Source organism: Psammomys obesus, unplaced genomic scaffold, assembly GCF_907164565.1.
Source record: "Psammomys obesus unplaced genomic scaffold, mPsaObe1.curated_primary_1811, whole genome shotgun sequence".
In the NCBI taxonomy this organism is placed as follows: domain Eukaryota; kingdom Metazoa; phylum Chordata; class Mammalia; order Rodentia; family Muridae; genus Psammomys; species Psammomys obesus.
Genome location: NW_026596046.1, coordinates 1950595 through 1963707, shown reverse-complemented (window position 1 = coordinate 1963707; position 13113 = coordinate 1950595). Strand labels below are relative to the sequence as shown.

Below are 13113 nucleotides of genomic sequence, written 5' to 3'. Positions count from 1 at the left end.
ACTGGATTGGCAAGCAGCAGGGAGAGAACCTGGGCCTGGCCTGAATTTCTGAAACCTCAAAGCCCATCTCCAGTTTCTCTAAGGACACCTACCCCAAAAAGGCCACACCTCCTAATAGTGCCACACCCAAAGAGCCTGGGGAAGTATTTTCATTCAAACCACCATCTCACCTTTCCTGAGTTGGCTTTAATGCTGACTGTAGCCTGTCCTATGAGTTGTCGATTCACTTGGATGCTTATTTTTGTTTTCAAATTTTTTCTTCTTATTTAATATGCCTGGTTGTTCTGTCTGTTTCTATGCTTGGTGCCTGAACAAGCCAGACAAGGACATCAGATCCCCTGGAGCTGGAGTTACAGCTCTGAAGTAACATGTGAGTGCTGGGAATTGACAGTGGGTCCTCTGAACAGTAGCCAGTGCTCTTTTTAACTATTATTGTTATTACTTTTTTTTTTTACAATTTATAAACCTTATATCCTGGTTGTAGCCCCCAACCCCTTCATCTCTTCCAAATAGCAACCAAAGACCATGCATAGAGAGGACCCTCCATGTCTCTGACATGAACTTTGTTGCAAGTGCTCTTAATTGCTGAGCCATCTCTCCAGTCTTGCTTTTCATTTTGTAATTTGAACTCACTGTGATTTTCTTTTGGAGCCTGTGTGGGAAGCTGTAAAATGCCCCCACTCAGCAGCACACACTAGAGGAGGAATCTTTGAATACAAACAGAACAGGCATTAGGCATCTGGATCTGCCCTAAGCCTTACTGTGCACTGTGGTAAAACTGGATTACCCTTTCCCTCTCCAGAGTCTTAGCAGAAAACATGCTTCTTCTCTTCCCTGGGACACAGTAAAGGTTTTCTAGTCTCTTACATGGAAGGAGACTTTGTTTTAGTCTCTGGATTTATAAAGATCTCTTCATCCCAGCTTCCTGTCTCTCATAAGCTCAGGGTCAGTTTCCTGGATGACTGCCTTAAAAGTCTAGATTTCTATCCTCCAGTCTGCTGTTGATCTGCCTCTCTCTAGGCTATGGCAGCAACATCAGCTTGTGAAGTGTATGAGGTTTGTTTCCAGTTTTTGTCTTTATAAACTTGAATACATTATTTCTCTGTTTAGTCCATTTACCATTTCTTTATGCTGAGAATGAGATTAAGAGAGCCTCCGTATCCCAGTGGGCTCCACTCTCAGATTGTTTTACACCTCACAAATGAAAATAACGGGGTCTCGTTGAGAACAGGAGGGATAGCTGGACCTACAGCCCTACTTACTGGTATTAGGGATGCTAATACCTCAGAGCTGAGGAGCAACCCAGTTAAGGGACTGATTGCAAATCCTCCAGGTGTCTGGCAAAGCACAGAGCATAAACAGGTATTGACTAGTTTCCCCTTGCCCTCCCACCCCCTAAGATGGGCGTGTTCTAGGTTTCTGATCTTACAGGGTACAGTATTAGTGTTATATTTGGGGCTCTGGAATGTGCCTGCCCATCTGTTTTCTGTAATGTGGTCCCAGTTGGCTACACTCTGGGGAAGTGAGTTTTCCAGGCTCATCCCTCTGTAATGCCTAAGCCAGGGCTCTTAGGCACTTCACAGAGTGAGAGTAGAAGTGCCAGCCCTGCAATCCCACCGCTAGTGCAGATGGCTTTCCAGGCAGAAGCTTCTAGCTGCCACTGTGTGCTTCCCCTTCTCTGGTGTTTTTTCCTTCCTTCTGATTTTCCAAGCAGTTAATGCTTTACAGCTCATTCCTCCATCAAGTGCCTACTTTGTGATGTTCCCGCTGTTGGAAATGGGATGGGGAATACCCAGGAGCCAGATGTACACCCATCCGTTTGCCAGATGTCTCTGCCTGCTGTCCCCTTCCCATGTGGAATACTGGTTCTGATTTGAGGGGAGCCCTGGTCAGTTGTCCTCTTTTTTTATGCACCAACTCCAAAACCAGCCAGTTTTCTTTCTCTGCAGCTGTCAAACCTTACAGGAACTCTTCATATTTGTATCAGCAAACAGCATGGGTGTGGTTCAAGATACTCATTTCAAGGGTGCTGCATGGCACTGCTCCTGCAAACCAAGTGGCTGGACTCATTACCCATTCTCACTACTCGGGCACACTTAGTCACTTTTTGATAAGCCTGTCCCTCCTTCTTAGTACCATACTGCTTAATCCACAGGAGTGACACTGATGGCTCAAATGCTATGGAGTCTGTGGGAAGAAAGGGGACAGAGCCCCCTAAAGGAATGCAGGGTAATCTTCAAGATGGGCTCTCTGGATTGTGTTTCTGGGGACAGATGTGGCACAGCCTAACTCTTTATGGCTCTCCGCAGTACTTTCCTCCCTTCCCAGAAAGGCAAGAGAGTGACTCCTCTTGGCCAGGGTGTCTGTGCCTAGTCTCCCGCAACCTCTCCGTGTTCGTGTACTGTCCTTTAAATCAAAAAGGCCTCCAGAATCTAGTTTTGGCTTGTCAGTCCAGGAAGGGATTGGAGTTAAGGTTTCAATTTGTCGAATCTGTTTTAAAAGAAAATGAGACTAGACCAGGCTCTCTGCTGTGACCATTGCGCCTTACATCACGCCTAGTTTCCCTCTCCCATATAAAGCCTCAGAAAGAAGCCCAAATCCAGCTGGTCACTGAAAACATTGGATCTCACAGGGAAGACAAAGGGTTCTTCTTGCCTAGTCTACCTTGTCTGGCTGGAGAAACTTCCGAAACCTGTGACATAGATGCTGCTAGCAGAGGGAGTCCTGGAGGACTGGGTTGGAAACTGTTCTTGGTATAAGTGCAGCGCACAGTTGCTAGCAGGAGCAAGTAGCACGGGGTCAGAGGCCATCGACTAGCTGCGCAGGGATGCAGTTCCCCGGGTGGCCGCGGAGCTGCGCGGTCCTGGGAGCGCTCGCGAGGCGGGGGCGCGCTGTCACGTGTAGGGGCGCGCGGCAGCGGGCGCGCGCAGCGCTTTAAAGGCGCGGAGGCGGCAGGAGCGGCAGCTCGGCCGGGGCAGGCGGCGGGGCTCGGAAGCAGCTCCAGCGACATGTGCGGCGGGCGGGGAGGCATCTGGCTGGCTCTGGCCGCCGCGCTGCTGCACGGTAACCGCGGCGCGGCTCCGGCCGTACTCCCCCGGAGGGTCCCCGGGAGCAGGCACGGGCGGGCGGGTGGTCCAGGGTTGCGGCCGGGCGGCGGGGCTGGGCTGCTCTGGGGCTGGGTGGCGGCCGCGCGCTGAGGCCCGCTGGGCGCTCTGCTTCCCAAGTGTCCCTGCAAGGCGAGTTCCAGAGGAGGCTGTACAAGGAGCTGGTCAAGAACTACAACCCGCTGGAGAGGCCGGTGGCCAACGATTCGCAGCCGCTCACGGTGTACTTCTCTCTGAGCCTCCTGCAGATCATGGATGTGGTGAGTCTGGCGCGGCGCTCGGGCCGCACACCTTCCTGTCCCGGACGAGGCGGCGCTTCGGGCAGGACCCCCAGCCACCTGTGCGTGGGGTACTTGGGTCGCGCCTTTCTCCCAGCCAGAAACTCCCAGCCAAAGTGTCCCGAGCAGGGAGTCAGTAGCAGGAACAGGCTTCGTTTTTCACTTTGAGTCTCCTTTAGAGAGAAAACTAATGCCGTCCTGCTCCCGGAATAGTTTAGCCACTTACAGGCTTTTCTTTCTCCTTAGTGACTGCGTAGTAGCTTGGTGGGGTTCTGGCTTTTTGGCTGCCAAGCTGTCTGGGTAGAAGGCCAACTGTAGATGTTAGAACCCTTCCATGAGGGTGACGGACATTGTTTCTATTTTGTGGAGAGGACAGGCGCTGGAGATCCTTCTTGGAGGATTCCCTGCAGCTGATAGCAGCCCCCTGGACAAGCAAAGGTATTTAGGCGAAATGTCCCTGCAGTATCTGTGTCAGCTTTTGTTTGTTTCTTTTCTTTTCTTTTTCTTCTGGGCCACTTTTACGATTTTTCATAGGTGAAGTCTTCCAACAGTGTCAATACTTAGAAAGTGTTCCAGTGTCTGTTCTATACAAGGATTGTGATGGGTAAGGGTGGAGCAAAAGGGTGTTTGTGTTCATCAGGAGGTAAAACCATGGGAGGAAAGAGGTACCAGAATAACCACAACTCAGGTAGGAGGTGCAGAAAGCTGCCAAAGGAATTTAGGTAAAGTGGTAGGGCAGGTGATACTTCCCACTCTTACCTTCACTCCTGCGCTGTTCCTTTTAATCTAGTTAGCTTTCATGATGAACGGCTCCTGTCCTCATACTATACCCCTTAAATTTGCATTTCTTCCCATGACAGATTCCTGGTTTATTAAGTGTTTGTGTGCAATGTGGAGGATTTATCATGAGAGATATAGAAGACAGCTGCTGTCACTTGGACAATTGTTTTCCAAGTTTACAGAGCACAGACTACAGGAAAGGAAGAAAAAGAAATTTTGTTGGTTTTGAGTCAGAGTGACAGCCAATGAAGAGATTCTGTCACAGAGTAGAACATAGATCAGAGAGAGGTGGAGGTGGAAGGCTGTGAGGTAAAGGAGGTGCAAAGACTCCTGGGCATTTGGGATGGGGTAGAACAGTTCAGTGAAATAACAAAGAAGTTGTTCTTGTTGCTTCTGGCTTTGCTGGTCTCTGGATGGTTGGCTTGGGGAAGTTTCATAAACGCCTGGAGCTTTGGCTTCCCTGCTAACAAAATGGACACTTACATACAGCACTAATCACTGTGCTGAGCTAAAGAACATAGAAATAACTTCAAGATTCCTCAAAGCCAGACACACGGTTATAGTTATTTTCATGCAAAAAAGTACACAGGGAAGGGTCAGGTAGCTAGGCTAACATGTCCCTTAAGAGTAAGGTGGCTTCTTCTGTCCTTGCTTGCTTTGGGTCTGCTTTGGCCAGCTTGTCTCATTGTGTGCTCCACAGCAGCCTCTGGCTGGGTAGTAAGCTTTATGGTAGAGGGGGTGACTCAGCTTCAGAGCTTGTGTGAAGAAGTAAGAGCAGGCTCTCTAAGGCTATTGAAAAGGACTCCTAAGGAATCTGGTTAATATGGTAATAAGGCTTGCTAACTCTTAGGAGAAGTTAAGGTGTAAGCTAGGATTGTGGGTTGGAAAAATTAGTTATGTTGAAAACTGTAAAAAAATATTAAAAACAGCAAACCATAGACCTTTATGTCCTTGCCATGTATGTTAGAAAAACACTTGTGAAGAGGGTCAGGAGCAGGGGTCAAGGGAAGGGTAAGATTTGAGAAAGTCTTGGTCTCACATTGACCTCAGATCTAGCTGAACACATTGATCTCCCCACTAGGTAATGCTGCATGTTTGTGGAGTGGCCTTGGGAAAGCTACTTAACTTTTCACAGCCCTGCTTTCTCATGTGTAAAATGAGAACAATCATATCCACTTCACCGGTTTTGAGAGGAGTAGAAAAAGAGAAGTTCTTGCCACATGCTGACAATTTGCTGAAGGCTTGTTCCATCTTAATTATGTAGTGACTCTCCTTAGAGGTCACAAAGTCCATTCCTAGAAAGGTGTGGTCACCTGCCTAAGATGCCCAAAGATTACAGGCAATCGGTTGAGGAAAACCTCCATGCAGTGAGTGTACATGCCCTTTGCCTATCATAAGCTGCTGCTTTTTGACTTGGTAACTTATTTTTGCAAAGCAGAGTCAGCTTAATCTACTTAAACTGGAAGAACTGGTTGAATTTGTAGCTGATTGAATGTGGCTATCCTAAGCTTCTGGGTGGGTAAGAGGTTTCTTCAGGGATAAGGAAATATGCAAATATTTGTATTCTAATCCTGCTTGGCTCTGCTGGGTTTTGAAACAGAGCCAGGTCTTTTTTGCTGAAATCTCAGCACTCTGGACAGAGACACCAGCTCTCATGAGGGTTATAAGTTGCAGTCTTGGCTACTGCAATCTCTTCACAAATTTAGTGCTAGAGGGTCATTTTGTTCTTTCTGACGTGCTGTTCTATAGACCAGAGTTGATTGTTCCCACCTTCTTATTGCCCCCCCCCTTTTTTTCAGCATAAATGTCCTGCCTTCTGGAATGCAGAGGTGGCTTATGGTGCCACACAAATGTTTTATTCATGCAAGATTTTTTCACCATCAACTTATTCCACATGTGTGTATAGGGCTCCCAGTGTGGGCCTGTTAGGTTCTGAACGTTTACAGAGGAGTAAGAGAGGATTTCCACCTCTAGAGGGTACATGTTCTGGCTGGATCTAAGAGTAAGATGAAAATACAGGATTTCTACATGTGATGGAACTTAACATAGTTTACAGACAAAGTGCTGCAGATATGCACTGGGAAACATTTATTTCCGGTGAGGGTGGCTGGGTGGGTTTTAAAGAGCAATAGGAGTTTCCCAGGTGGAGAAGGTTGAAGCTTTTCCCAGGTAATGGAAACAGAGGGAGGAGAGATTGTAAATGAAAGGGAGGACACATTTTCAGTGGGTGTTTCCATTGAAATCCTGGCTCCTGCCTTCAGTAAGGTATTTCCATAAGATCCCGGCTCACTGCCTTCAGCTAGGTGTTTCCGTAGAATTCTGTCTCAGCTGATGTTTCTTTCAGGTTTGGTTGAAAGACTTATTAGGAAATTTATGCTTATGTTTATTAAAGTTAAAAAATATTGATCAAACCATAAATAGTTTTATCAACCCTTTTTCTAGTCTGTAGTATTAGAAAAAGTATGTGATTTTCTCTGGTAAGAAGGGCTAGTGTGTAAAATATCTTAAATATGCTACAGAGTTCACATGCTGGCCTGTGTTCTACCTGAGTGTCATGGTCTCCGTGCATGAGGAGGTAACATGCCAGGGTTTTATAAACCCACAAGACTAGCTTACTAAAGCATTTTCCTAGAAATGGAAACATTCTAACCATAAAATTTTTATTCAATAAGTGTGAATTATAGATTAGAATGAAAAAAAAATGTGCATATGTTTTAAAGATAAAACATGGGTCTTTAGAGGATTTGCTGTACCCACTGTGGGCTGTTCTAGTTATTTGCCTATCCCCTTGGTGAGGCACTCAGTAGAGAGTGGGAAGATGTGGTGAATTTCTGAGCAGGGGCGGAAACTGTTAGGATCTATATTTAGAAGGTACAAAAACCTAGAATGTGGGGCACACTAGAGAGGAGAGAAAACTTGGGCAAGGATACAGAGATCTTTCCTAATTTATTTTCTGTTTCTCAAACAAAATAGCTGAGACTGGAATTTATAAAGAGAGAGGTTTATTTTGGTTCCTGGTTCTAGAAACTGCGAAGTCCAGGACCATGATCATGACATGCTCTCAGATCCTAGTGAGGACTTTCATGTTGCTTGAACTCAAGCAAATGGGCAAGGGAGCGCATGCAGAAGAGTCTGGACACAGGGACGGCCTTGAGTTATAAGTTCTTCTCGAGGTAGTTGATCGAGTCTCTTGAGAATTAACTATATTAACTAAATCCCTGGAGAAAGACAGTAATTCTAGAGGGCCCTGTCCCCAGGACCCAGACACCAGTCACTAAGGCTCACACCAAGGCCAACATTACTGTATTAAAGAATTAAAATTCCAATACATGGACTTTTGAGTACACATTTAAAACCAAAACAGGATCAGACACAGCTTGGCCTCTATGGCAATGTGGAGAAGGAGAAAGATTCAAGGGATTTTTTTGGATATATCATCCATGGCACATAATTGTATATAAGATTCATGTGCATGCACAGATCAGTTAAGTGAAAGTGCTCCCTTATTCCCAATCCATACTCGGGTTTATAGTGATTCTTAATTTATTTCATGGGCCTGTCACTGAGCTGAGAATGAGGTAATGCGTAGGAAATCATTCTGAAGACTTTCAGGTGGAGGGTTTTGAGTTGACACTTGTTTGTATAATATTTCTCCTCTGCTGCTCTTTGGTCATTTACCTGGACTCATGCATCTAAGTGAAGGCCATGTTCACTTTCATAAAATAAATATGCAGTTATAAAAAAACATCTCCAGAGGGCAATATGTTTAAGAGGAATAGTATGAATCAATCTGTAATTATACACAAATACAAAACACATAGTTCTGCATGAGTGAATTTTTTAGAATTTTATAGATTTTGGATTACAGAGCTTTCTGGAAGCTTTACTCATAAGGTAGTGGAATTGGTGGTATATTTCAGGTTTGGTCCTGTAGAGGGCAGGCATGGTGTGGAGCCCAGTTTCCTAAGAGCTTGGGGTTTATTTGAAGTCGCTTTAGGGTCCTCCTTACATTGTGCCGATTTTGTGCTTTTTATTTACTAGATGCATTTAAAGTGCTGCAACTCTAAATAGAAATCATGCTCATATGGCATGTTTAGGCAGAAATGACCAAGGTTAAACATCAGATAGTTACCATAATTTACTTAACGCCTTTGTTTTTTTAAAGAGCACTTCTAGGTTCACAAGAAGTGCAGAGCTTCCTTCTCTCTCCACAGCGTCCTCTCATCAACATTCCCCGTACAGTGGTTTATCTGTTAAGCCTGGTGACTCCAGGTTAACATGTGAGCATCGCTTTCAGGCCATACTTTACATTTTCATTGGCAGTGTTGTGATCTTGGACAAATATATCATAATATATTCGTGTCCACCATTGGAGCATGCCCAGAGTTGAGGAATTGCTTTAAACTTTTCTTACTGATATTCTTTTTTTCTCTATATCTTTACTTCAAACCCTTGCAGCCACTGTTGTCTGTACTATTTGTATAAGTTCCCATTTCCAGGGGCTGGGAAGTTAGTTTAGTTGGTAACGTGCTAGACAATGAATCATGAGGACCTGAGTTCCAACTCCCAGAACATATAAGGTGGGCCTGGCACCTGTAATCCCAGGACTTGGGCATGTAGGAAGGGAGACAGTCAGATCTCTGAAGCTTGTTAACTGGACAGCATAGCAGAACCTATGAGCTTCAGGTTCAGGGAGAGACCCTGTCTCAAAAAATAAAGGAAGAGCCCATTAAAGGAATTACACCTGAGTTTGACCTGTAGCCTCCTCATGGCACACACCTATATTAACATACAGTACACACAATACACAAAATGTGATACAGGTAGAATCACCTCTCTGTGGTCTTTTTAGACTTTCTTCTTTCACATAGTGACAGGCATTTAAAACCGTACATTTTTCTCATGACTTCCTAGCTCATGTCTTTTCTGTTGAGTAACAGGGCATTATGATTGTATCAGCTTATTTATCATTTCCTTTATTGAGGCGCATCTTATTTACATCTAAATTTTGGCAACTATGAATAAAGCAGCTGTGGTACCTGTGCTTGTGTTCTAATGAAGACTTAATTTTTTTAAATTAATTTATTTTTTAGTGATTACACTTTATTCAGTTTGTATCTCAGCTATAGCCCCCTCCCTCATCCCCTCCCAATTCCACCCTTCCTCCCTCATCTCCTCCCATACCCCTACCCAAGTCCACTGATAGGGGAGATCCTCTTCTCCTTCCCTCTGACCCTAGCATATCAGGTCTCATCAGGACTGGCTGCATTGTCTTTTTCTGTGGCCTGGTAAGGCTGCTCCCCTGGCAGGGGTTGGTGATCAAAGAGCAGTCCACTGAGTTCTTGTCAGAGACAGTCCCTGTTCCCTTTACTAGGGAACCCACTTGGAGACTGAGCTGCCATGGGCTATATCTGTGCAGGGTTTCTAGATTTTAATTCCTCTTGGAAAATACCAATAAGGGCACCTGAGAGACTAAATGATCAGGGCTTGTTCCATTTTATAAGGAATATTCAGGCAAACCTTCAGGTTAGCAATCAGTGAGCATTTCTGTTACTCTGTGGCCATAGCTCTATCTGGCACTGTTGGGAGTCTCAGATTTTGTTCATTCCAACACTTGTGTAGTGGTACCTTACTTTCTCATTTGTCTTTCCCTGGTACATGATATAGAGCATCCTTTCATGGGATTCTTTGCAATCTGTTTTTCTCTAATTTCTGTTAAAATCCTTGACCCCTTATTGTAGTAAGATCTTTTTCTTATTGTTGCATATATTTGAAAACAGTCATTTATCAGATGTGTCACTTGGAATGTATATGATCATTGGTTTGTCTTTTTGTTTAGATAATGCTTTTACACAGCAGAAAAAAGTTAATTTTGGTGAAATCTGTTCTACAAATTGTGTCTTTAATGAACTTTGGCTTTTGTGATTTTTTTTTCTTTGTTAGTCTAGGATGTATACAGTTTCACATTGATTTAAATCTGATCCATTTTGAGTTATTTTTGTGAAGGGTATAAAGTCTGTATACTCTTTTGGTACACAGATAACCATTTTTTTTTTTTTGTATCATTTCTTTAAAAGTATCCGTCACCGCTGTTCATACAGTTTTATTTTGGGGCTCACTCTTCGGTTCGACTGACTCATGTGTCCTATCATCAGTTTCTTCTTCTCTTGACCAGGAGTGTAAGTCTTAAAAATGGGAAGCATCACTCCCCAACCTTGTTTGTCTTTGCTATTGTGTCGACTATTCTAGATCTTCTATGTCTGAACTTCAGAATTAATTTTCCAATATCCACCAAAAGTTTTCTTGTGACTTTATTTAGATATTCTTTTGGATTTTATTGACTGACCATTGTGTTGTCTACAGGCACAAATTATCTAATTTTTTCTTTTCCAGTGTGTATGTCTATATTATTTCCCTTTTGTGCCTTATGCTATTAAAAAGGATTAATTTAAGAATATTTGGCCTTGTTCCTATCTTGGAAAGAGAAGCTTTGAGTTTGTCACCATTAGTTATAAATTTAGCTGTATTTTTGTCAGCATTCATCATCTAATTGAGAAAGCTTTCCTATATTTATAATTTATTGAGTTTTTTAATATCGTGAATGAATAGAGAACATTTTTCAAAGGGTTATTTGTATCCGTTGATATACTAGTGGGGTTGCTATTTTTTAGCTCAATGTTGTGATAGATTACACTAATTGATATCTGAGTGTTAAGCATCCTCACATATTTGGAACAAATCCCATGGTAATGGGACATAATTCTATTTTTACATTGTTTAAATTTGGTTTGCTTATATTTTATTATTTTTTATATTTATTTGCTTAGTGTGTGTACGCGTGTGTTTCTCTGTATGTGCATGCACCACGGTGCTCAGACGGTGTTCAAAGGACAGCTTTCAGAAATTAATGCTCTTCTTGTTCTGTGTTGGTCTTGGGCTACAACACAAGTCATTAGTCATGGTGTAAGTACTTTCACAGTCAAAGCCTTCTCAAAGATCCCATTGTTGAAAACTTTTATATCTGTATTTAGGAATCACCTGGCTTTATAGAATTATGGAGGAAATATTTCTTCATTGCCCTCTCAAAGACATAATAGAGAATTGTATTTTCTTAATATCCGAGCCTAGTAGATTTTTTAATCCTGAAAAAAAATTAGTGATTGATTCAGTATCTTTAATAAATATCAACCTATTCAGGCCCTCTTTTCCCCATTCATGTTTGCATGTGTATAATTTGACAATTTTTTTCTTTAAGAGAAATGTACCAGTTCTTTTAGGTTATCAAATTTATGAGCATATGCTTGTTCATATATTAGTCTATACCATTTTAATGTTATAGGGTTGGGACAGTGGCCTTTTTTTTTCGATTTCTTACATTAGTAATTATCTTTGTTTTTGTTACTCTAGCTACAGGTTTGTCAATTTCATTGATCTTTTCAAAAAAACCCAGTTTTTAATGTTCATTTTGCTTATTGAATTCTTATTTTAAAATTAATTTATTTCTGTTGCAATTAGTATTTGGATTTGTTTATTTTCTTTTCCATTAGGTAGAACTGTTATTGATTTTAGCTATTTCTTCCTTTAAAATGTTCTTTGGTGTTATACAATTCCTTCCAAGCACTGATTTGACTTTGTCTTACAAGTTTTGAAAAGTTACATTTATTTTTATTTAGGTTTATTTTTTTTTTTTGAGATTTATTTTTCAAACATGTGTATGAAACCATGGTTTTTAAATTTCTGTGTGTCTGGGGAGGGTGTGTATGAGTACCTTTCTGTAACTGGTTTCTACTTCGATGCCACTGTAGCCTGAGGGCACAGGCTGTGGGGTTGCTGTTCTTCTAGTTGTGTTGCAGGGTGCTACAGTGTGTCGCAGTTAGAAAGCTTTTCCTCTCCCTGGATATTCCAGGTCATCTTAAGAATATGCACTCATCTGGTGAATAATTTTTCTATAAAGATTCACTGTATTCAGCTGATTGGAGTTCTCAAATCCAAGTATGTTTTTAATTGATTTTAACTGATTTTCTGCCTGCAGCACATATATTCTTTTTGTTTTTTATCTGTCTATCTATCTATCTATCTATCTATCTATCTATCTATCTATCTAGTTGTATTTTTTGTTTGTTTGTTTGTTTGTTTTGAGGCAGAGTCTTTCTATGTAGCTCAGACTGGCCTTAGTGCTAACATTTCAAATGTATGACACCATGAGCAGCACATTTGTGTGTTTTCCAACGAAGGCATTTAACTGTGATTAACGGTGGATTAAACCTTACTTACTTGTAGTTTTCTAAGCTTTCATCTGCTGTAGTCTGACAACATTGCTTGTTTTGAGTTCTTGTCTTAATATACTTTTCTTATATTTACTATTAGCATAGTATATTTTCTTCTTTCTACTTTTAATCTTTTTGTTTTTATATTTAATAAAGTTTCTTGTAGACAAAACAGAGTTGGACTTTGCTTTTTCATCTTCTATTTCCTTTAGTTAGTGCATTTAGACAATCAAATCAAAGTGATTCTTTACATCTTTGGATTAATACATACAATTTAATTCTGTTATTCACATATTATATTTCTGGTTTACCTATAGTATTTATTCTGCCCTTTTTTATTCTTTCAGTAGTTTGTTTTCAATGTGTCAATGGATATATTCTGACATTCAGAGATTCTTCCATGTTACCTCTGTGAAAAGCACTGCTCACTTTTTTCTAGGTTTTGGTCTTTAGCATTTCCTTGAGTTCTTTCCTAGAATTTTCCTTTGCATTTGTCACCATCTGTTCTTGCATGGGGTCTGCTTTGTCTACCACAGCTTTCATGTTAGCAGCAGTTGTCAGTTTCTGGTTTTGAAAACACCAGTTCCAGCATCCCTGCCATGTCTGCTTTTTCTGACTCTTCAGTTTGCATCCTTTGCCTTTTAGTGTGTTTTCTGATATTTTCTTTCAGCCAGATATGATGGA

General features: G+C 42.0%; 1 protein-coding gene across 2 annotated transcripts in view; it reads left to right on the top strand.

The window, feature by feature from the left end:
* Positions 1-2985: 2985 nt before the first annotated feature.
* Positions 2986-13113, top strand: part of LOC129688454 (neuronal acetylcholine receptor subunit alpha-7) — a 125849-nt gene continuing 115721 nt past the window's right edge. Inside the window, exons 1-2 of one of the 2 annotated variants that reach the window (XM_055623291.1) lie at positions 2986-3063; positions 3225-3364. In XM_055623291.1, the coding sequence (XP_055479266.1) occupies positions 3009-3063; positions 3225-3364 (195 nt within the window). In that variant the 5' untranslated portion in view covers positions 2986-3008. Of the gene's footprint in view, positions 3064-3224; positions 3365-13113 lie in introns of those variants that run through there. The other variant, XM_055623292.1, reaches the window with a different exon arrangement.